The sequence below is a fragment of the Triturus cristatus genome, chromosome 12 (assembly GCF_964204655.1).
Source record: "Triturus cristatus chromosome 12, aTriCri1.1, whole genome shotgun sequence".
Lineage (NCBI taxonomy): Eukaryota > Metazoa > Chordata > Amphibia > Caudata > Salamandridae > Triturus > Triturus cristatus.
The window spans coordinates 127,199,228-127,220,324 of NC_140595.1; the positions used below are offsets into that span (position 1 = coordinate 127,199,228).

The 21,097-nt window shown below is 44.5% G+C and overlaps 1 protein-coding gene across 1 annotated transcript in view; it reads right to left on the reverse strand.

The window, feature by feature from the left end:
* Positions 1 to 21,097, reverse strand: part of LOC146772865 (rho guanine nucleotide exchange factor 11-like) — a 260,444-nt gene that overhangs the window by 122,712 nt on the left and 116,635 nt on the right. Inside the window, 3 exon segments of the mRNA XM_085637039.1 lie at positions 7,209 to 7,376; positions 19,697 to 19,772; positions 19,873 to 20,054. Of these exon segments, the coding sequence (XP_085493165.1) occupies positions 7,209 to 7,376; positions 19,697 to 19,772; positions 19,873 to 20,054 (426 nt within the window).

Here is a 21,097-nt window from a genome sequence, read left to right on the forward strand (position 1 = left end):
GTCTTGGTTCTCCCAGGCTACTAATCTGTCCTTTCACCATCCACTGGAGTTTGATAGGGCTCATAGAGTACCAGGCAAGATAAGTAAAAACCAGAAAGGGCCCAGAGCGATTGTGTGCAAGCCATTACGATATCAACATGTGGAACAGATTCTTGACTTCATGAGGAAAAACAACCATATTTTATGGAAATCGGTCAAGGTGTACATCTCACAGGACTACAGTAAAGAGACGGTGGAGGTTAGGAAAGCGTTCTTGGCGCTGCGACCAATGCTAAAGAAAAGGGGCTTCCAGTATGGGTTTGCTGGCCCTGCAAAGTACCGTGTGTTGATCCACGGGTCTCCTCATTTCTTCTCTGATCCTTTGAAATTGAAACGCATGCTTGATGGTCCGGACGATCAGGACATGGATACAAGCGCCTCAATGGGGGCAGCAGCACAGGCTTCAGCCTCAGGTTATAAGTGAACACAGCTATGTACGGTCTAATGCTACTTGAGGGGGCAGGTTGCCTGGGGCATATTCCCTGCCTCGGGGCTCTCTCCAAAACAGTTTTATTGGCAGTATGCAGTTGCAGATGCTCAGGGTACTTAGCCACATGTTATGTTTTAGAATTATTACCTTTTGAATAGAGGAGTTTCAGTTTACTGGGCCAAGATAGCTAATGGTCATGTATAATGTTCCACAGGTTTATTAAGTGGGTTGGTAGCGATTGACGGGGGCGGGCTGTTGCTTAAACGACTGGTCTAGAATGGGTGAGGAGGTGCCCGTGGGTTGCGCTGGTGGGGGGGTGTTGATGCCTAAAGGGTGGTAACAGGCCTTAATTTACGGGAGATAGTTCCTCTGGTCCATGGTTCTTATCTCTCAGTACAAGCTATGCACGGGGGGGGGTTCCGACGCATTCTCTTTCCAGTCACCATGTCTAACTCGTTCAGTTGGGGTGGGAAGGGTGGGGGGCTGGGGGTTTTTTGGGTAGGGGTATGTGTTCCTTGTTTTTTGCTTTTATTGTTGTTTGTTCCGGCTTGCATGGTCTCCATCTTCTTGCTTCTTGTGGGTGTGGGTGGTACTGGGCTCTACTGCGGCTTTAAGTGCGCTTACACTGTGAAGTATATGCTTGATGTGATGTTGATGCAACCTCCTGATGATAAATAACTCACTTAGCTCGCCGGGGGGGGTTTGTACTTTGGACAGACTGAAGGTACTGTCGTTCAACGTTAAGGGCCTGAACCAGCCTGTGAAGAGACAGAAGATATTAGATTATGTTAAAAGACTGAGGGGTGATATCGTTTTGCTCCAGGAGACGAAGCTTGAAGCAAAGCAGTTTTACCACCTGAGGAATAAATTTTATAATGAGGTGGTGGGTGCAGAGGCTGTGAATAAAAAGAATGGTGTCCTGATACTTGTTGCGAGGAAATCTAAGGTGGAGGTTTTATCGTCTGAAGTTAGTGCGGATGGCAGATGGGTCACGGCCAAGATGAGTAAGGATAATACAGAGTTCTATGTTACTAGCGTGTACGCACCCAACACTAGCGACCTGGTCTTTTGGGACAAACTGAATAAACACCTTGAAACTATTCCGGACAATGCGTTGCACATAGTAGCTGGGGATTTCAATCTTCCAATAGATGCAATTTTAGATAGAGATTCACGCTGCACCTTTAAATCAACGAAAGCTCATAAAGCTTTTCTTAGTATGTGTAAGCGTTTCCACTTGGTGGATACTTGGAGACTCCAGAATCCCACGGAGAGGGATTACAATTTCTATTCTCCACCACACGACTCATATTCCCGGATTGACTTCCTCCTTATCACACAGAATGGCGTTCCTAGATTAGACTCTACAACCATTGAGCCTCGTGTATTATCGGATCATTCGTGCATTTCATTAACAATCACAAATGTTAAACCATCCTCTCGTCAGACAGCTTGGAGGTTGAATGATGAAATCCTAACTAGTGACAAGCACCGGGCCACAGTCCAGGAGGCGATATCATCCTACCTTCAGATTAACAAACAAGGGGACACGTCCGATCTCATTAGGTGGGAGGCTCTGAAAAGTACTATAAGGGGAGTGTGTATCAAAATTAGGTCTGAGATGAATAAATCTTATAATGAGAAGTTGGAGGCTTTGGAGATGGACATTAGAAATCTAGAGATTAAACATCTAAAAGATAGGGATGAGATGTCTCTTGCTGCGTTGGCGAATAAAAAATATGAATATAATAAAATAGTTAGTGAGAGAGCGGGGGTCTGGCTTGACAAGGGCAGGCGATTTAAGCTTTGTGAGTCTAATAAGGCGGGTAAGTCCCTCGCCTCATACTTAAAGTTCAAGGTTCAGAAGAACTCTATTAGTGTCATTAAGGATGCATCTGGGCACTCGTACTCAGATCCTGACAAAATAACGGAGGTGTTTAGAGTTTTCTATGAGGACCTCTATGCAAAAAATGAGGCGGTGGAGGAACCTAGAATTAAGGAATACTTAGATGCGTGTGATCTCCCACAACTTTCGGAGGAGGACCGGGTCAATCTTAATGGTCCAATTAGCTCTTTAGAAATAGAGGCTGCAATTAAACGCTTAAAAGTAGGGAAAGCCCCTGGCCCTGACGGATTCACTGCAAAATTTTATAAAACTTTCCCCTCCCTTTTGGTCGACCCCCTCCTAAAGCTATTCCAAGGTATTAATAAATCCGGTGAAGTTAGAGGTACTTTGGCTGAGGCCATAATTGCTGTACTTCCTAAAGATGGGAAAGACCCCTCGCTACCGAAAAATTATAGACCGATCTCATTGATTAATATTGATTGCAAACTCCTGGCCATGATACTTTCCGCCCGCCTGCAGGGGGTTCTCCCGAAGTTGATTCACCCATCCCAAGCTGGTTTCCTTAAGAATCGTTTGTCCAGTGACAACACAAGAATTCTGGCACACGTACTAGAAAAGGCGAAACTCTTAGACACACCGACTGCAGCAATAACACTGGATGCTGAAAAAGCATTCGATAAGGTGGATTGGTCCTTCCTCCGGGCTGTTCTCTGTAGATTCAATCTAGGAGAGTCATTCACTAAACTGGTAATGTCCCTCTACTGCTGCCCTTCGGCGCGTGTTAGGGCTGGTGGATCCTTTTCCTCTCCCTTCCGCTTACAACAAGGCACGAGACAGGGTTGCCCCCTGTCTCCTTCACTCTTTCTGTTGGCGATTGAACCGTTCTTATATCATATAAGGCATGACCCAAATATAGCGGGTATACCGTTTGGTGATTGCACTATAAAATTAACGGCTTATGCGGACGATGTGCTGATAATGTCGGAAAGAGCGGACGAAGCGATTCCGGCCCTCATGGCTGACATTGAAGATTTTTCCAGAGTATCTGGATATAAACTCAACAAAGATAAAACGGAGGTCAAACTTTTGAACAGTGTTGCGGACAAGGGGATTATTGGAGACTCTGGACTTACATGGCAACCTCGGTGCTTTAAATATCTTGGGCTGGATTTCGATAAGGATCTGATCTCCACGCTGAGAGTAAATGAAGACTTGACCCTGAAAAAGATTTCTACATTACTAGACGGTTGGTCACCAAAGTTTCTCTCCTGGTGGGGTAGGGCAGAGACGCTTAAAATGATGTCGACTCCGTTGGTCAACTATCTGGCCAGTATGCTCCCTATGACGTTCTCTAATGCTTTTCTTACTAAGGTGGATCAGGTGTTTGAGAATTTTCTGTGGCAGGGCAAGAAGGCCAGAGTCTCTCTGAAGAAGTTACAATTAGCAAAAGATAAAGGCGGTCTCGGTCTCCCCTCCTTCAGGTGCTATCAGACAGCGTTTCTGTGCAAACAGGGCGCTCAGTGGCTGTTAAAATCCCCTACATACACACCACTATGGATAAATATTGAAGAGGCACTGGTGGATCACGCGCCTTTGGAGGCCCTCCTTACGATGGACCTGTCACACCTTCCTCACTCTAAGTACATCATGCTTAATACTAGAAGGGCCTTACTTAGACTCGACCAAACACATAAAACAAACTTGACATTCGCCAGATCTTCGTATATGTCCCTGTGGAGGAATGCACATCTTAAACTTAAGGGTAGTAGTATATTCTGGGAGTCATGGTCCAAGAAGGGCATTAACTTGGTGAAGGACTTGTATGATGATGGGGTTCCCCTGCCATTCTCGACCTTACAGCATAGGCATGATCTTATCCCGATGGATTTTTATGATTTCCTAAAACTTAAATCGATTCTGACAGCGAACAGCTTCTCTCCTTATGTCCCTTGGCTAATACAGCATATCCCACGATTAATACATGATGGCCACTTTGTGTCGAGGGTATATAAATTGTTGTTGCCCCTACCCATGAAAAAACACAAAAGAGTGGAAAGCGTATGGGAAGCGGAGCCAAATCTATCAGGCATATCCTTTGACTGGGAGGTGATTCATAAGTTAGCTCTTACACATAAAGTCTCACCCATTCTATTCCAGACGAAATATATGCTTCCCAACAGGGCCTATTGGACGCCCGACAGGCTTTTCAGATGTAAATTAAGAGATTCCCCTGTGTGCTGGAATTGTCAGTCAGGTACTGGGGATCTTGCACATATGCTTTTCTCCTGTTCTTCATTAGGGGATTATTGGGGGAGGATATTCGATTGCATTTCCCATGTTTTCAAGATAAAACCTATACAGGAATTTGTTTACGTCATTCTGGGGGCACTGGACCCGCAAATAACAACTGACCAAGATCGCCAGCTGATGGACTTAATGTTAACAATGGCATGTAAAGTGATTCTTTGCAAATGGAAAAATGCGTCTGAAGTGAGCTTTAAAATCTGGCAGGAATGGTTATCTTTCCTGAGGGGGTCTAGTAATCCGGCGCTTCAGGCTTCTACCTGGAGCCCTTAAAAAAAAAAGCTTTGGAGATCATTGGATGCATCCTCCTTTCATTACGAACCACCCTGAGAGGTATACTTTGTCTGTCCCCTCTGCGTGGGGTTGTGGTTGGGTGAGGTGTGACTGACCCATCGAGTCCCGGGGCGCTGCGCGCCACACATGAAGCAATGTAATGGGAATGTACCTGTATTTGTTGATGCGAGCTGGATTGGGGTTTTATTCTTCATTTATTGTCTTGTCACTCATTTTTATTTTTTGTATTTGTACATATGACATAGAAACTCAGAGCTCTCTTCGGTCTGGGCCATGGAGTCTTGCTCTCCTTCCTTGGATAGATGAGGAAGAGCGAAGAATCTCAGCAGGGATAGACTGCTCAATGTGGAAAGGCATTACAGCCTTTGGGAGGAATGCTTCCCTGGTCTCGCACTAACTTGTCCCGAAAGATGGTAATGTATGGTTGCTGGACAGAAAGTGCTGGCAACTTACTCATGCGACGCCCTGACATGAGTGCAATGAGAAGCACTGTTTTAAATGTGAGCAGGTTCTGAGGACAGTTGTGCCTCTACCGAATGAGGTTCAAATCAAGTGTGAGAACCAGATTGAGGTTCAGCTGGTGCATCAAGAAGGGTTTTGGCAGGAACATATGGATCAGCCAACTGAGCCCTCATGTCTGAGTGGTTTCAAGTTGTTGCTGTTTGTTCAAGACGGGGCACGATTCACAGCTCTAGAGAGGAGTCTGAAGGCAGTGCCTGTCTTTTGAAGTGCCTGGTAGTGGGTCACAAAGGAGTTAGACTCATCCAATTCTTGGCCTGTGCTGAGAGCACAGAGCAATAAAGTATATTTGTCAATCGGAATTACCATTTTAGGTGAAAGTGCGTACAATTGGTACACAAATACTGATGTCAAAATATTTGCACCAAAGGAAAAGAAATGCAGTGTCTCTGTGTATGTGTGTGTAAGAGAGGGGATGGGGGAGAGGAGGGAACAAAAGAAACAATGCAGAAGGAGAAAATGAAAAGAAAAGGCAGAAGGTGAAGAGTGAGGGATGCAAATGAAGACTTCAGAGGATGATGTGAGGAGAAAAGAGTGTAAGCAGCTAGCACAGTGGAAAGAGATGCGAAGGGAAGAATGCTCATTTATATGATATTGAGTACAAATCTGTGCTAATAAGCACTGGCAAAGTCAAATGGTCTGTCATGTTTTATGTGTTTTTTTCTGTGATATCTTTGGGCTCACTAACACCAGAGGCATTCAAATACTGATTGGGTGCACACCTGGAAAGCTGACATTTCAGGCCACGTCCCTAGTCCATAGTACATTACATTAACTCCTCTCTTATAAAAGATTTCAAATTACTTATATTTGGTCACAACCAGTTCAGAGACCCCATCCATCTTTTTCATCACATGTAAAGCAGTAGCTCAATTGTAATGGCTTGTTTAAAAAAAGCACTACTTTGGCCTCTATTTTGCTGCACACTCATCAGCTATCAAACTACCTGTCAGTAGGCCCAAGAGATAGGTCAGTGAGATGAGCGTTCATCACTTGATCTGACTGGTTATTTACAGGTTATTCATTTACCCTAGCTAATTCCAACAATTAACCGTGGTACCCTGACCAATAAATGTTTTGCGAAAGGATGCGAAGGGTGAATGGGGGGCCCTTTTTTTTTTAGGGTGCCCAGGCCTATTTTTGATCCCAATTCGACCCTGCTCTTCTTCCTCTGTGTGCTGCATGCTTCACCCCTGTTTTGTCATCCCAAGAGCTTCTCATTAGTGCAGCTGAGATGGGTATTTTTAAGGGGGTGCATAGAAAGGAACGACTGTCTATATTGAAGGCTGTCTCGCCTTCATTGCAAACCTCTTTTGGTTTCTTTGACTATGAACGCTGGCGAGACAGCCTTCATTATAGTCCTTCCTCGCTTTCTGGCCACAGACACTAAAGACGGGCTATAAAGACGAATCCATTGCCAATCGACCTTTATTTGACACAGAAACAAAAAGACGAATGTATCAAATGCATGGAGCCCTCACTGTAAAAAGCATTTTGTTTCTCTTTTTGAGTTTATTGTTTGCATTTTTAAAGTGTTAGCACACTAAATCAAGGCCTATTGGCTGTGTCAATGATAGTTACTTAATGACGTGGAGCTGCAACAGAGGGATGAGAGGCTGGGTGTGTCCTATTGTGTGTGCGCGTGCGTGTGTGTCTGTGTGTGCGTGTGTGCGTGCGCGCACGGGCGTGTGTGTGTGTCTGTGTGTGTGCGTGTACGCATGTGCGTGTGTGTGTGTGTCAGACACTGTAGACAAGAGTTCTGAATGCCCAACATACCTGTTGCGACGGCGCGGACAAGCACGTAGTTCAGTCTTATAACAGGGCAAACAAGCTGTTTAGATTTGGATGGATCCGGAGCTGGTTTTTTGTGACACTTGAGCATAAGCTTGTCATCCTGTCTCTGCAGAAGCACTAACAGATCTCCCAGTAGCAGCACATGCACATCTAAAGATGGAGAGACAATATAGACACAAAGACAAAAGAATAGTTTGCCATCAGATCTGAGATTATAAAAGAGCAAACCTGGAAAGATACAGATATGTACATTTACCTTGCTTGGCTATTTCCATAGCACACACAGCAATCAATCATATCTTTATTTTAAATGAATAGGTGTGCATTCAACTGCAGATGTTCACTTTGCAGAGAAAGAATGACAGGAAAACAAATCACTCATCAATGTGAGAGGGAGGTGCAGGATGGGCAGGATGAAGAATGGGTGTTCACTTTGAGAGAGAAAAGCCAGTTTCTTCATGCAGGAAGCTGGCTCTGTATACACTATACCAAAGTAAGATATAGTGTGCACAGAGTGCAGTGGATCCCCAAAGGTAGGCAGAGGTTGAAGTAGGGAGTACCATACTCTCAATTTGTGGTAGCGTGTGCGAGCAGTAAGGCCAGAGGGTAGTGCTAAGCATTTATTGTACAACTCAGAGAAGAGATGATTTCACACACTCAAGGACTGAACTCGGACCAAATTGGTTTGTTTAAATATATTATTTGGTTATATTTATTTTCTAGAACCAAGCCAGGCCTGGTACAGGTAAGTATAAGTATACTTTGGAAGCATATGCAGTTTAAATACAGTTTGAATGCAGTGAATTAGTTATTGTAGAATTACTTTATATCTGCAGATAGTCAGGTTTACTTTGCAATTACATTTCTTACACAGCCAGGTATCTCTAGATGCAAGGCTGGTGCACTTCCTGAGGGAAAGAAAAATGAGACAATACATTTTGCAAAGTTATTACAGATTTGCAGTACTACTCATGAGTCACATTTAGGCCTTAGAAGGCAGAACTGCGTTTACGGGTCTGTAGGTAAGTTACAGTCAAATGGGCACTCGATTCACACTGCCAGCGGCACAGGGGCAGCGGGTTGCAGGGACCACATGTTAGCCAAGGGCTAGGCACAGTTGTGGGCTTTTAGACTGCAGCAAGCAAGCCACCAGATTGGGAACAAAAGCTTCTGGGGTCGAGGTCAGTGCTCTTATGCCCAATGGCCAACACAAGAACTACACCATCAGCAGCACAGGAGTGGCTGGGTTTAGGATGCAGTCTTGGCTGAGGCTGCAGACTAAGTTGCGGTTCCCTCGGAGTCGGTCAGCTGCTGTTGAGGAGAATGGGGGCTTTGGGAGTCATCGTACGGTATCTGCAAGCATTTGGAGATGGAGTTGGTCAGACGGTCATAGTTGCTCTTTCTGGTCCACTTCGGTTATGGAGTCGGTCAAGGTGTCACCTTTGGTCGCGGTTGAGGGGACCTTCAGTTGTTGGATGCAGGTTTGATTTACGAGATTGTTGAGGTTCAGGGGTTACTAGGATCCAGGCTAGGATAGCTCGGAGGAGCTCCTTAGGGTGTTGATTCACTTGGACACGGGGCGCCGGGAGCAGAGTGGTGGAGACTCACAGAGTTGGCCGGAGTCAGAGTTGGTTACTTTTGAGCAAGTCGATGCTCATGGGAGACAAAGTCCTTTTTAGACACAAAGGCAGGGCAGATTCTCAGGGTTTTCGAGGACTGCTGGCTGCAGGACACACAGAGGTTCTGTTGGAGGATTCTGAGGTCGGGAGAGGCCGGTATGGCTGGGGTCAAGTCAGTTGCTGTGCTCCTCTTCTCCTCTCTGCACAGCTGTTCGGTCCTTCTTTTCGGCTCTGATCTGTGGAGGCAAGGTTCAGGGTTTCCCCTAAATACCAAATTTAGGGAGTTACAGGTAAGTACAGGTTAGGACCAATTGGTCCCTTTTTTGGGGTGGCTACACCTCCTATTATGCCACCTTCCAGTGGGAGGGGGAATAAGCCTCTCTCTGGTTGGCTAGGTCTCCCATCTGCAAGATGGCAGGGACTGAGAGTTGTGCTTCACCTCACCTCCCCCACCTAAGGGGTGGGGTTGGCCTAGGTGGGGACACCTCTCTTCTTAACTTTGTTTTCGCACTGATTCTCCCGCCCAAGGTTTGGGTTAGCACCAGTTGGGGCAACTTGCTCGGAGCAGCAAATGGCTGGGGTAGCTCACAATGGCGGCAGGCCTTTGAAGCTTCCCCTTTATGGACCCTGCCCATCCTGGGGGAGGAGGCTTGGCACCTTGTCCCAGGATGTGCTTTGTTTCAGGACCCAGAGAGCAGCAGGCTTTCGACCCAGGGGTCCAGAAACATGTCTGTTTGCTGGCAGCTGGGGAGCAGCCACTCAGCCAGGACACTAGAGTTAGGTTGTTTTTCAGGAGGCATCTCAAAGATGCTCTCTGAGTGCATTTTTCATTAAAGCCCACACTGGCATCAGAGTGGGTTTAATATGCTGAGACATTTGATACCAAATTTCCCGGTTTTCGGTAAAACCATTATGTTGCTGTGGCATTCGTAATAATAAACTCCCAGACCATATACTCTTTATGGCAATACTGCACTTACAATGTCCAAGAATTGACTTAGCCGCTGTAGGGGTACTGGGCTCATGTACCGGTACCCTCACCACTGGTATAGTGCACTCAGCTAGAAGGGTGACTTATCTAGGCCAGGGCAGTGGGTTGTAGGCATGGCACACAGGGATGTGTGCCATGTCGACTCTTCACTTTGTTCTGCTCCAAAACACGCAGCCTGCAAGGGGAGTGTGTGTTTGTGAAGGTACAGGATCGCTAACGGTGGCACAATAAATGCTGCAGCCCTTTGAGGCCTTCCCTGGTCACAGTGCCCTTGGTACCTATGGTACCTCTTACAAGGGACTTACATGTGGCCAGAGAGGTGCCAATTGGGTTTTGCAACATTACAGGTTTAGGGAAAGAACATAGGCCCTGGGTACCTGGTTGGCAGAAGCCCGGGGCACACTTAGTCAAAATACATCAACATTTAGGCAAAAAGTGGGGGCAACCATGCAAAAAGGGGCACTTTCCTATACTTCCTAGTTATCAATATTTGAGATTGTGTGCAAAGAGACCTTTTACACACATGTTCTGGGTAAAAGAAAATAGCCAAGATACTGTATAAATGGAAGATGACTTGCAACATTTATTGTCAGGGTTAACTAAAAAAGTGACCTTGATCTTTGTACCAGAAGACATTTTGGTCTGTCTCAGTTTGTGATCTTTTCCACATTTCTCTTAGCTTTGATTAGCTTGTACAGTTTCTTTCAACTGGTAGGAGGGGGTGAGGTTGTGTAGGATCTCCTTCAGATATCACATCTTACCACTTCTTCCTCAGTATTAGTGTAACATGCACAAGCCCATTTAGACTTTCCACTGACATCCACATGGTTTCGTTTATGATTTGCTTCAGTTTGTCACTGTAAAATCCTAGTTCAGAACTAACAAATGAATTGAACTGCCCATATAAAATGTTTTTGGTGTCCATGAATGAAAGACAACCATCAGGAAACCTTAAGAGAAACAGTAGCTCACTTCAACATCTCAAAATCCAGTAATGGATCAAAGTTAAAAAAATGACTCCTAGATGCCTGTTTTCAACAAAGCCTTTGGTAACAGTGACCACCAAATTTATTGAATGGGAGACCTGGTGTATGAGAGAAGGGAACTGTGTCCAAGAGGTGTATAGTGTTTCCTCTCTGTCAAACTTAATATGTCTGTGAATCAAAAGTTTGTGAAAGAACCAAAATTGTTGCTCATGGATAGATTTAGTGGGGAGCATTGTAGCATATGTGCCATCAATGTTTTTGTGAAGACTGCTAGTCAGTAATTGTTGTTAGCAGTTCACGGGGCTGAGGTCTGATGAATGAGCGTATAATCCATAAGCAACATAGGTGACTTGAGCACTAGCATTGCTGTGAAGAGGAGCAAGGCCCTTTTTTAGCCAGACTGGAGAGAAACTGAAGGCATATGAAGAGTCTCTCTCTACAGTCTTCATGGAAGGGAGGCATTTTGAATGTTAGCAGCCTTCATCCGAGTATTCTTTCAGAAGAAGGGAAAAAGAGAACTCATCTTGGGGTACTTTAGTATTGAAGTATTCTTTACATTAATATTTCTATATAACCAATGTTCATTTGTGTTTGTAACACTAAGAAACTGGAAAATATAAGAATGCAGTGGTTTGAAGGGCAGTCCTATCATTATGGTGATCAGACTAATGCAGGTGGTACACTAGGGGGGCTGATACATTTAAGGCCCTTCACAAAGGCTTTTAGAATAGGGATCTTGAATAGAACATCTTCCCTATTCTGCATTTATGCAGCAATAGCTTCTAGGTGTAAGGTGGCAAAGAGGTCTATATCTGAGGTACCACCATCGCCAAACATACGTGAGTAGGGCTGGTGGGTGGAGTTCCCACTCATGGACTTGTGGCTGCATCCTGCTGAGCAAGTCTGCAAAGTCGCTATCCACTCCCAGAGGAACTCTGCCTGGAGACACACAAGGTGGAAATTGCCCAGTGCCAAATACTCTGAGCTAGTGCTGATAGTTGAGAAAAGTATGTTTCACCTTGTATTTGCATGGAAAATAAGGCAGTCATGTTATCAGTTCAGAAAAGCCCCACCTTGCCCTAAATGTCCGGTACAAAAGCTTTGAGGGCTAGATGTATGGAGAAAAGCTCAAGATGTTTTATATGAAGACCATGATGAGGTAGACACAGATTATGGAATGTCATGTTGTTCAGATGTGCTTACGAACTGGCGAGAGATGAGGCTGTGGTAATGGTCAACTGTGGTACCTGGTCTGCGAAGGGCCTGCCACACAATAGATTGTTATTGTTACACTATTGCAGAGATAAATGGCTGCTGGCCCTTATCAACACTGGATCCTCCCAGTGACTCTCTGGTTATGGCCGTTGTTCCAGGAGGCATCAATATTTGCACTGTGAAAGGACAGAGTGGCTGAACAAGAGGCAGTAGCTGCTGGAATGCAGCCACCCTTTGCTCGCTTCAGTGGGCTTTAACCGAGACTGCATTGAGGATTGACCAAAGAAAGTATTAGACCTGAAGTGGTTGTAGGTGGGACTTGGTAGCATAGACTGTAAAACCTACTTGGTGTAGCAGGAAGATTGCACCATGGGTGATGACTCAGCAGTCTTGTCTGCTTGCAGTCTTGATCAACCAGTCATCAAAGAAGAGGAATAAGTGAGTCCACTCCCTTCTGAGTTGAGCAGCTACCACAGCAAGACATTTGGTGAAGACTCTTGGGGCTGTGGTGACTCCAAAGGGCACCACTTTGAACTAGTAGCTCTGACCATTTACCATGAAGCAGAGGTAGCATTGATGGGCCAGAGGGATGGGGGGTGAAAGTAGGCACCCTTTAGGTCTAGTGGGGTCATAAAGTGCCCTGGCTAAAGCAGGGAATAATAATAATAAATTTATTGTTTAGTTAATAAAAACCGTAACAATATAACATTTGTTAACAGTGCGTGGTACCTATGAGATCAGTTAAAAAGTATTATAAAACAGGTGCTTTTTTCATTAAGTTTTGAGCCATTTCCTTGTGCAAATAGCCAATGTGTCAGTAAATTTAGGCTGTTACCTGGAATTAGTTCTGAAGTGCCGTCGTACTAGTAACTTAATATTAAAACATACATACTTGCAATTTGATTATAGATAATATAAATTATGTACAGAAAAATTTGCATTAAAGGGAGCGATTGTGTACAGCAACAGCGGGGTGAGCAGGCAAGTTCATTGTTCGTTTAAAGGGGCTATCTTGTAGCTGAAGTTAAGTCCTTAAGGACTAACTGAGACAAATCCGTATCTCATTCGGAGTTAGGAGAAACGTTGATGATTTTTTAGTCAGTTACCAGGTTTTTTAGCCGTTTTTGTTCAGCAAGCGTTAAAAATTTTGCTAGGCGGCAGTTTAACTGAGTGTTTTCTGGGTTAAAACATGCTAGTACCGCTTGTCTCCTTGTTCGAATACCCATTATGTTGAATAGGTTTTTTAGGAGTTTCTGCCGGTCTTGAGCCATATTTTTGCATAGGCAGATTAAATGTAAAATGTCACCTTGCTTAGCTTTGCACAGGCTACAGGAGTCTTGACCTATCTGCCGTTGCCATGGCGGAAGATGTTGGGCACAAGGCAGAACTCCCAATCTGAACCTCATAAAGCTCATTTTTACTGCTTTAGAGTACCCCTGATTAAAGTATGTTTGTGGGGTCAGGGACTTATATGTATTCAGAGTCATCCAGGCACGGGCTCTATTAGAAAAGGTTGCCTTGTCTTCAATCAGTGACGCTTGTTTGATGACCTTCCAGGCTAGTTTTTTAAAAGCGTAATATCCAATTTGGGTTTCCCAGAGTTCCTGTAGTTTAGTGTATTCTAAGGCTGACTGAAGGTAAGCTCTGGCTTGTGACGTATCTCTGAGTTGCAGTTCTTGCCACAGCAGACTGTTAAGCATGTGGGATCGAGAGCTTTTGATCTTATACCAACAAATGATATATGCACCTTGTCTAGCAAGATCTTGTCGCAGGAGCCCGAACTCCAACCTAACCTGGGCTGGAGAGATGTAGTTCGGAAGACAAAACATTTGTTTGTAGGCTTTAACCTGGAGATTGTCTAATTGCTTAGCATCTCTGCCCCGCATTGCTTCACTACCGTATGCAATTGTGGGAAGAAGTTTTGCCTGGGCTACCTTTAGTAAGGGGGTCAGGAGCGGCCCCGTGAGTTTGTGCGCAAGATTTTTCAGAGTTATGGCCATTAACGTGCCCTTTCTTCTTTCCTCCTTCATCTGAGATTTAAACAAGCCTCCTTTGTCTATTATTACTCCTAAGTATCTGTACTCATCTGCCGCATCAATTTTTCTGTTGCCGAGGAACCAATTTCTCTGACATATTTTTTTGTTTTTTTGGATTGTCATCGTTCGTGTTTTTTGCAGGTTTATCCTTAGATTGTTCTCTTCTGCGTAGTTCTGCATTGCCGTCAGGAGGTTCTGTAATCCAACGTGTGTGTGGCTTAGCAAGACTACATCGTCTGCGTACATTAGGTTGGACAGTGTAATCCCTCCTAACCGCGGGGAATGAGAATCACAGGCATTAAGTACTTTTGGCAGATCAGCCAGATATAGATTAAACAGGGTTGGTGCAAGCACTCAACCCTGCTTCAAGCCTTTTGAGGTGTAGATTTTCTTGGAGACGTGACTACCATCGCCTAGTTTCACCTGCACCCAGGTATTAGTGTGTAAAAGCTTCAGCATGTTTACCGTGGGTGCTGGTGCACCCCATTGATCCAATTTCCTCCACAGTCTGCCTCTATCCACACTGTCGAATGCGGCGCTAAAGTCAATATAGCACAGATGTAATGGTTGCTTTGAGATTTTGGCTGCGTCGATTATTAAAGATATTGTAAGAATGTTGGTGGTGGTACTTGTTGATTTGCGGAACCCAGTCTGATTCCACGGTATAGTAAGACTAGCCTCTGCCCAGTTTGTTAATTCTTCAAGTATTGTGCCAGAAAAGTATTTTGCCTCATTATCAATCAAAGCTATTAGGCGATAGTTGTTCGGATCAGCCTTGTACCCTTTTTTATGGATTGGTGCTATGATTGACCCTTTCCAAAGTTCTTGTATTATTTCCAACCTCCTGATGTCCATGAATAAAGAACAGAAAATGTCCACCCAGGCATCAGGCTTAGCTTTGTAGAGTGCCGGAGGAATGCCATTCGGGCCTGGTGCTCCTTCTCTCCTTCCTTTTCCAATTTGTTTCCTTATTATTTCCAGGGGGTGATGGCTGGCCGCACCTAGTTGGCTGTTTTCGTTGTCTCCAAGATCTTGGTTGCTCAGATAGGTTGAGGTCTGGCTAATATGTGCTTGCGGCGTGAGAAAGCTTGTTTGATTATTGCCAGATGTTTCAATGGGGTTGTTAAAATGGCTTGACAAGTAGTTTATCCATGTTGATTCTGTTATGTTTGACCCAATTCCGGTGTGATATGGTCGGATGATTCCGTTGACTGTTTTCCAGAAGCGACTACTGTTGTTGCGTTTTATGTCGCATAGTAATTTTGCCCAGTGGTCATTCTCAGAGTCTCTTTTAATATGCCATTTGAGTTTCTTCAATTTTGCCCTTTGCTCTTTTAATTTTGTTCGAAGAAAAGTATTCCATGGTGAATATCTTAAGTTGCGCAGGGCTGCATTAATTGTTTTTTTAAGAGACTTTATCTCTAGTCGGGTTTTATTCGAGATGTTGTTCTTATTTCGTGTGAACTGTAGCTCCCAGGTGTTGTTGTTGTTTTTTGCTGATTGACTTATGAGTGAGTCGGTGAATTTTTCCCAGGTTTCTATTTGATTTCCTGGGCTTTCAGCTAGTTTATTAAAGAGTTGGATTGCAGCGTCAACTTTACTGGCTATATTTGTTGTTGTGCAATTAATCCTCCGTAAATTAGAGGTATGAATGGTCTCCTGAGTTGCTTCTGGCGTGATTGTTTTTGAGGCTATGCAGGTTATGTGGAATTCTTGTGGGCGATGGTCACTGTCGCCTTTATCCCCCATTCTGAACCCACCGATGTATTCAAGAAGTGCAAGATTTACAAAGGTGTAGTCCAAGATGGAACTGGTTGTTGCGGAGTAATATGAGGCTACAGGTGGAATGTCATCTGAGAATCTGCCGTTTAGTGCACGCAGGTTTAAGTGTTCCAAATCATCTAGTAGGTGGTTATTGAGCAGGTTCTTCTTCTTCTGCTGTGGAACGTGTTGTTTAGAGATATTATAAAGGCCTGTTTGCAGCACTACCTCTTATCCCTGAGCCGAGCCAATAAGATGTTGATTAAAATCCCCAGACAAAATGATCAAAGGATTCTCTGATGCCATATAAATTTCTGTCACATGTTTCACTAACTCAGTGGCATCTTTTGTTTCAGGCTAAAGCAGGGGGATTACCTCCTATAGAATGATAATTTGGGAATGTTCTGAGAGGATGTGTCTGCTGAGAGGCCTAAGCTCAATGACGCCTGAGGAAGTTGTCGTTTTGGGGCATGAGAAAGTACAGGGATTAAAAAACCCTTCCTCGATGTTGAGGGGCATTGACTCTATGGTCTGTTTGAGTAGAGCAAAGTGTGCTGGATTGATGGCGTATGTGTGTAAAGAGAGATGTTTGGTAGGGTTGACATGAGCTCAGGGCAGTAGCAGTACTCAATGATGGATAGAACTCACTAGTCTGTGGTCCCCAAAGGGGTAGAAATCTCTAAAGTTTCCTTCCAACAGGTGTAGTGGGATTGGGAGTGGGAAGGGGGATATTCACGCAAGTCAATGCCTGAAGATAGAGGCTCTCCTGGAGGGAGGAGCTCTGCCTCAACCTTTTGAGTTGTTACTCCTGAAGGTGCCCGTGCATAATTCCTAACTCCCTGTTTGTAGTAAGCCTGCTGCTGGTGTTGATGTGACAGCGTGGAATCAGTCGAAGTTGGCTTGGACCTACTCATTATCTGTTGCAGAAAGGAGCTTTAGCTGAAGGAACCTGAAGGGTACCCATGGCCTTAGCAAGGCCAGTGTCCTTCTTCATCTTTTCCAACATCTCACCAACCTAGGGACCGAAAAGGTGCTCGCCTGTGAAGGGCAGCTTAATGAGATGTTGTTAAACTTCCTACTTTTGAAACCTGAGACATGCACCCTAGAGTGGCAATGGAGGATCACTGAGGTGTTCAGCTCACTGTCAGCTTTATCAGCCGAAGCTAATGCACACCAAATGGTAGCGCTGGATATGACCTTCACATCCTCAACAGTCTCTGCTCCCCTGTTCCAGTACTGGTCGAGGAGATGTTGGAGTAAGGCCACAACCTCTTTCCATTGGGCTCTGTCATAGTAAGTCAGGAGGCCTGCCAAATTGGCAACAGGGACACTGTCATGGTCAGGATCCCCCAGTGGGTCCACCCCGTAGTCTTCCCAAGCATCGTCCATAGGGTGAAGGTAGAGTGGCACACCAAAGTCCTCTGCTGGAGAGTCAGCAGTAGAGCTACCTGTGTCTGAATAGGACTCAAGTGACCACTAAGAAGAAGTCATAAGAAGTGAGGCTGGTCAGGTGAAGGTGCTGAAGTCAGTGGTAGAAGTGGAGGTGATGAAGGAGGTGGAGGAGGGGTAAGGGAAGTGTCCTTAGGCCTCTTAGGAGGCACCTTTTGGAGAGAAGTGTCCGGGCTAGGAGTATTCTTAAAGCAGAGCCTTCACTCATTGTATAAAGTTTTCCCAGTGGCAGAGATCTTGCCTGTGCAGGAGTGAATAATGATCCGACATTGCCTTTCAACATGCTTCCTTTGAAACTTCTCGAGGATGGGCCTCTACTCTGAAGCAGCTGTCTCTGCAATGGGACGGCACGACACGGGTCCTGGGAATGTCAATAAAATGAGTGAACATGATGGTGTAAAAAATAATCTAATAAGGGTTAAGTGCCCATATGCGTTTACTACCAGAAGAGATGTTGCAGAAACCAAATGACTCAAAAAACTTCTTTGAAGAAAAAAAAGTTGCAATAGTCCAACACTAGAAGGCAGGTGTACGCTGAGCATGTAAGTCTACTGATACTACATTTACGCACACACACAAATAAATGTATATTTATATATTATTACTTTTTTCACTGGAAAAAAACAAGGGTTAAAGTGATGTTATAGTCCGGGATTGTAATAGGTTAATCTACATTAAAATAAAATCAGAAATTCACAAAATAAAACAAGGTTAAAGAAATGTAATAGATGTCTGTTAAAAGTAGGTGTGGGAGGTGAACTCTACTCCGCTGGTGGAATTTGCGGAGTTTTTTCCACTCTGTGCTCTGCTTGGAGCGTGGGGTTTGGCAAAAGCTCTGAAACCACCAGCAGAGTGGAGTTTACCAGTACGCTCACCATGAGAAAGAAAAAATCAGTCACAAACTTGACTCTGATGATGCACTAGAACGCTAACCAGCAATATTGGTAGAGGAAGAAATACAATAGAATGTACTGCTGTAGGGCCAAGACTCCGCCAGACAGCCAAGGGTGCCAGAGGAAGGTCACAGCATCCTAACCCCGGATCCAACAAGTTGCTTGCTCAATCAGCACTCAGTTCCCATTGAGCCAAGCCAATGCTGGAAGATAAGAGGGGCAGAACTTCCACTTTGCGAAGTTTGCTTTCTCCCTGGGTTGGCTGCAAGCCCCACCTTTTGTATTTTCCTGCACCACCAAAAAAATGCAGGATCTGCCACCTCTGCTCCGACTGCGGCTTGATGCGGACTGCTATGCTGAGCCCCTCTAGCACCAGCCATGGCCTGGTGCTCAGCCTGCCGCAATGTGCACAGTATGACCGGTATGTCCATACCATCCCAGTGAGGGAGGGCAGCCCAGACTGTGCAACCGGCTCTCGTTTCTCCCACAGCTCCAGAGAAGCCAGTGAAGCACAAGGAAATGGTAGCACTGGCGGAGGAGAGCAGTGGCGGCAGTGGCAGCTCCGAGTATCTGTAGCATGGTATTGGTGATGCGCAGGTGAGAGAGGTACAGGCCCTACACCTTCTCCTGGTCCCCTTGTGTACCCTGGCCACGCTTACTTAAGTTGTGATATGCGCAGGGGGGACCGTTCTGTACATTTTGATGTGGTGTGGCAGACAAGGGTTGGCTGAGCAATACTCTGTCCATTCCCAGAACTCATCGGAATTTAGCTGAGTTTCTCTGCAACTTTGCAGAATTCTGCAGAGTGAAACTCTGCAAACTCCATCCAGCCCTAGTTTGCACATACTGTTTTAAAAAACTTAGCCAATGAAATTCTCCAGCAACTCATGACCTAAAGCAACTATAGGTCCAGCCATCCACAGTGTTGTTATATTCCTGTCATTCAGGTGTTGCAGTGATGCTGTTTTGCCCCGCACTTTCTTTTCACTTTTTTTGTAGGATGTAGGACTGAGTCCCCGAATTCTAAATTGACGGTCACCCCATCTTAGTAGATGTGGTGGCAGCCAATCAGATCCTATCTAAAGATCTGTTGGGTGTGCTGATCCTGAGCAGCGTGAAATATACAATGTTTTTTAACCTTAATTTTTCAAACTAAGGAACAGATTTACACCAACTCACAAAAAGCACACCTTCTGGGCCACAAATTAGGTTTCTGCCAAATTTCGGGCCATTACGTTTAGTCGTTTTGACTGCAGCTGTTTCTAATTTTCCTATGGAAAAATGAATGGAGAAAACTTATGTTGGGAGCTCCCGCCCTTTCCTCAGCCTGACTTGATGGGTCACCCTATAATTTTCCAGAAAGGAGCTGAGGTGGAAAAACATGTTTTTTTAAACGTTTTGTCAATATTCGTCAAACAGCACCCAAGCTATATTCACAACAAAAATAGCTTTTTCTTTGGAAACGGGGCCTAAGCCAGATGGTAAATTACAGTGGTCTGCTAGTTGGGAAGTGTGCATACCAACAGTTTTGTCCTTTGTTATCTTCCATTTTAGGGGTCCCTCATGGATCATTCGCCTCGCGGTTAAATCGAGGTTCTATTGTAGAAAAAATGGACATTAATCAATTTTATGCACTGATATTGAAAAATAAGCTACAAAATCAGTCAAGTGCCCAAAGAAGCCAGAAAATGTTTACCTTAAACTGTGCGGCCACGGGGTCATTTTTGTTCTTTTTTAGGTCAGTGGTGTCAAGCTGCGTCTGATACATCTTAATGTGGCGTCGATTCTTGACTCTCTTGACTCTATCTTTCACGAACATCAAAATCTCATGACATCGGTCCCTACATTGGACCAGTTTGTCCTCCTCTGAGCTGCCACCTGCAGGACAAAGCAGGACATCTTGGGTGTTTTCCTGCACTTAAAAGCATTAGGTTTGGCAGATGCACTGAAGTCAGGAAACAAACAAGTTCCATCAAGGACTTCTCAGGACCATTTGAGAAACAACCAAGAAAGAATCAGAGATTACATCCAACACACATTTACACCATGCATGCTTTGTGCACAAACTGAATTACAGGTTTTCTAGGCAGGCAGCTACAAACATACACATTAACTTCATTCTGAAAAACTTGTGAATACAGTGCAATGTGGAAATTGTATAGCTCAACTATGTTCTGTGCCTTGATAGGGGGCTGTGTGAAAATTCTCAAGCCTAGACATAACCATGTCAAAATTAACATAACGCACACCAAGAGCAGACTACAATATTTAAATAAGAGTCAGTAAGATGTTCTTACCAAGCTACATCACTTCTCTTTACCCTTCAAACAATCTAAAATAACAGCCTAGTTATTTACACTTTCGGCCAGCCCATGACTGCTCTTTACATTTCACTAAGTTTTACTGATGTAAAAGTGTCTGCTCTCTGTAATATTTTATGACTGTCATAACTCTAGAAGCTATTTCACACTCCATTCCCCTTCAGAAAACTGAGTACAAGACTCTAACCAATGATCCACAAAGCCATCCTGTGAAAATCATGTACAATTGTCCTGGGGGTCTACAAGGTAAGCTTGAGTAGATATTCTATGTATGTAGACTGTTCTCAGCAAGAATGGATAAGACTAAGCTAGCACATGTTTCTTGGTGAGTATTCTTAAGGTGGACAAGACTTCGAAATTGCGTACATTTTGATCCTGATGGACTCCTCCTTAAGATTCTTAAAAAAACATTAAGCCACTTAAGATTTTATTTAAGGTGTGTAGGGCATACAGCTCACAGATCCAGATGGTGATCCTTGCAATCACCCTCTCACTTATCTAGAAGTTAGTTGTGACACTCCATTTTGGATACTAAAACATTAAAACTGGCGGCAAGACATCTTTAGGTTCATTTCAACTGGAATTTCAGGATTACATTAT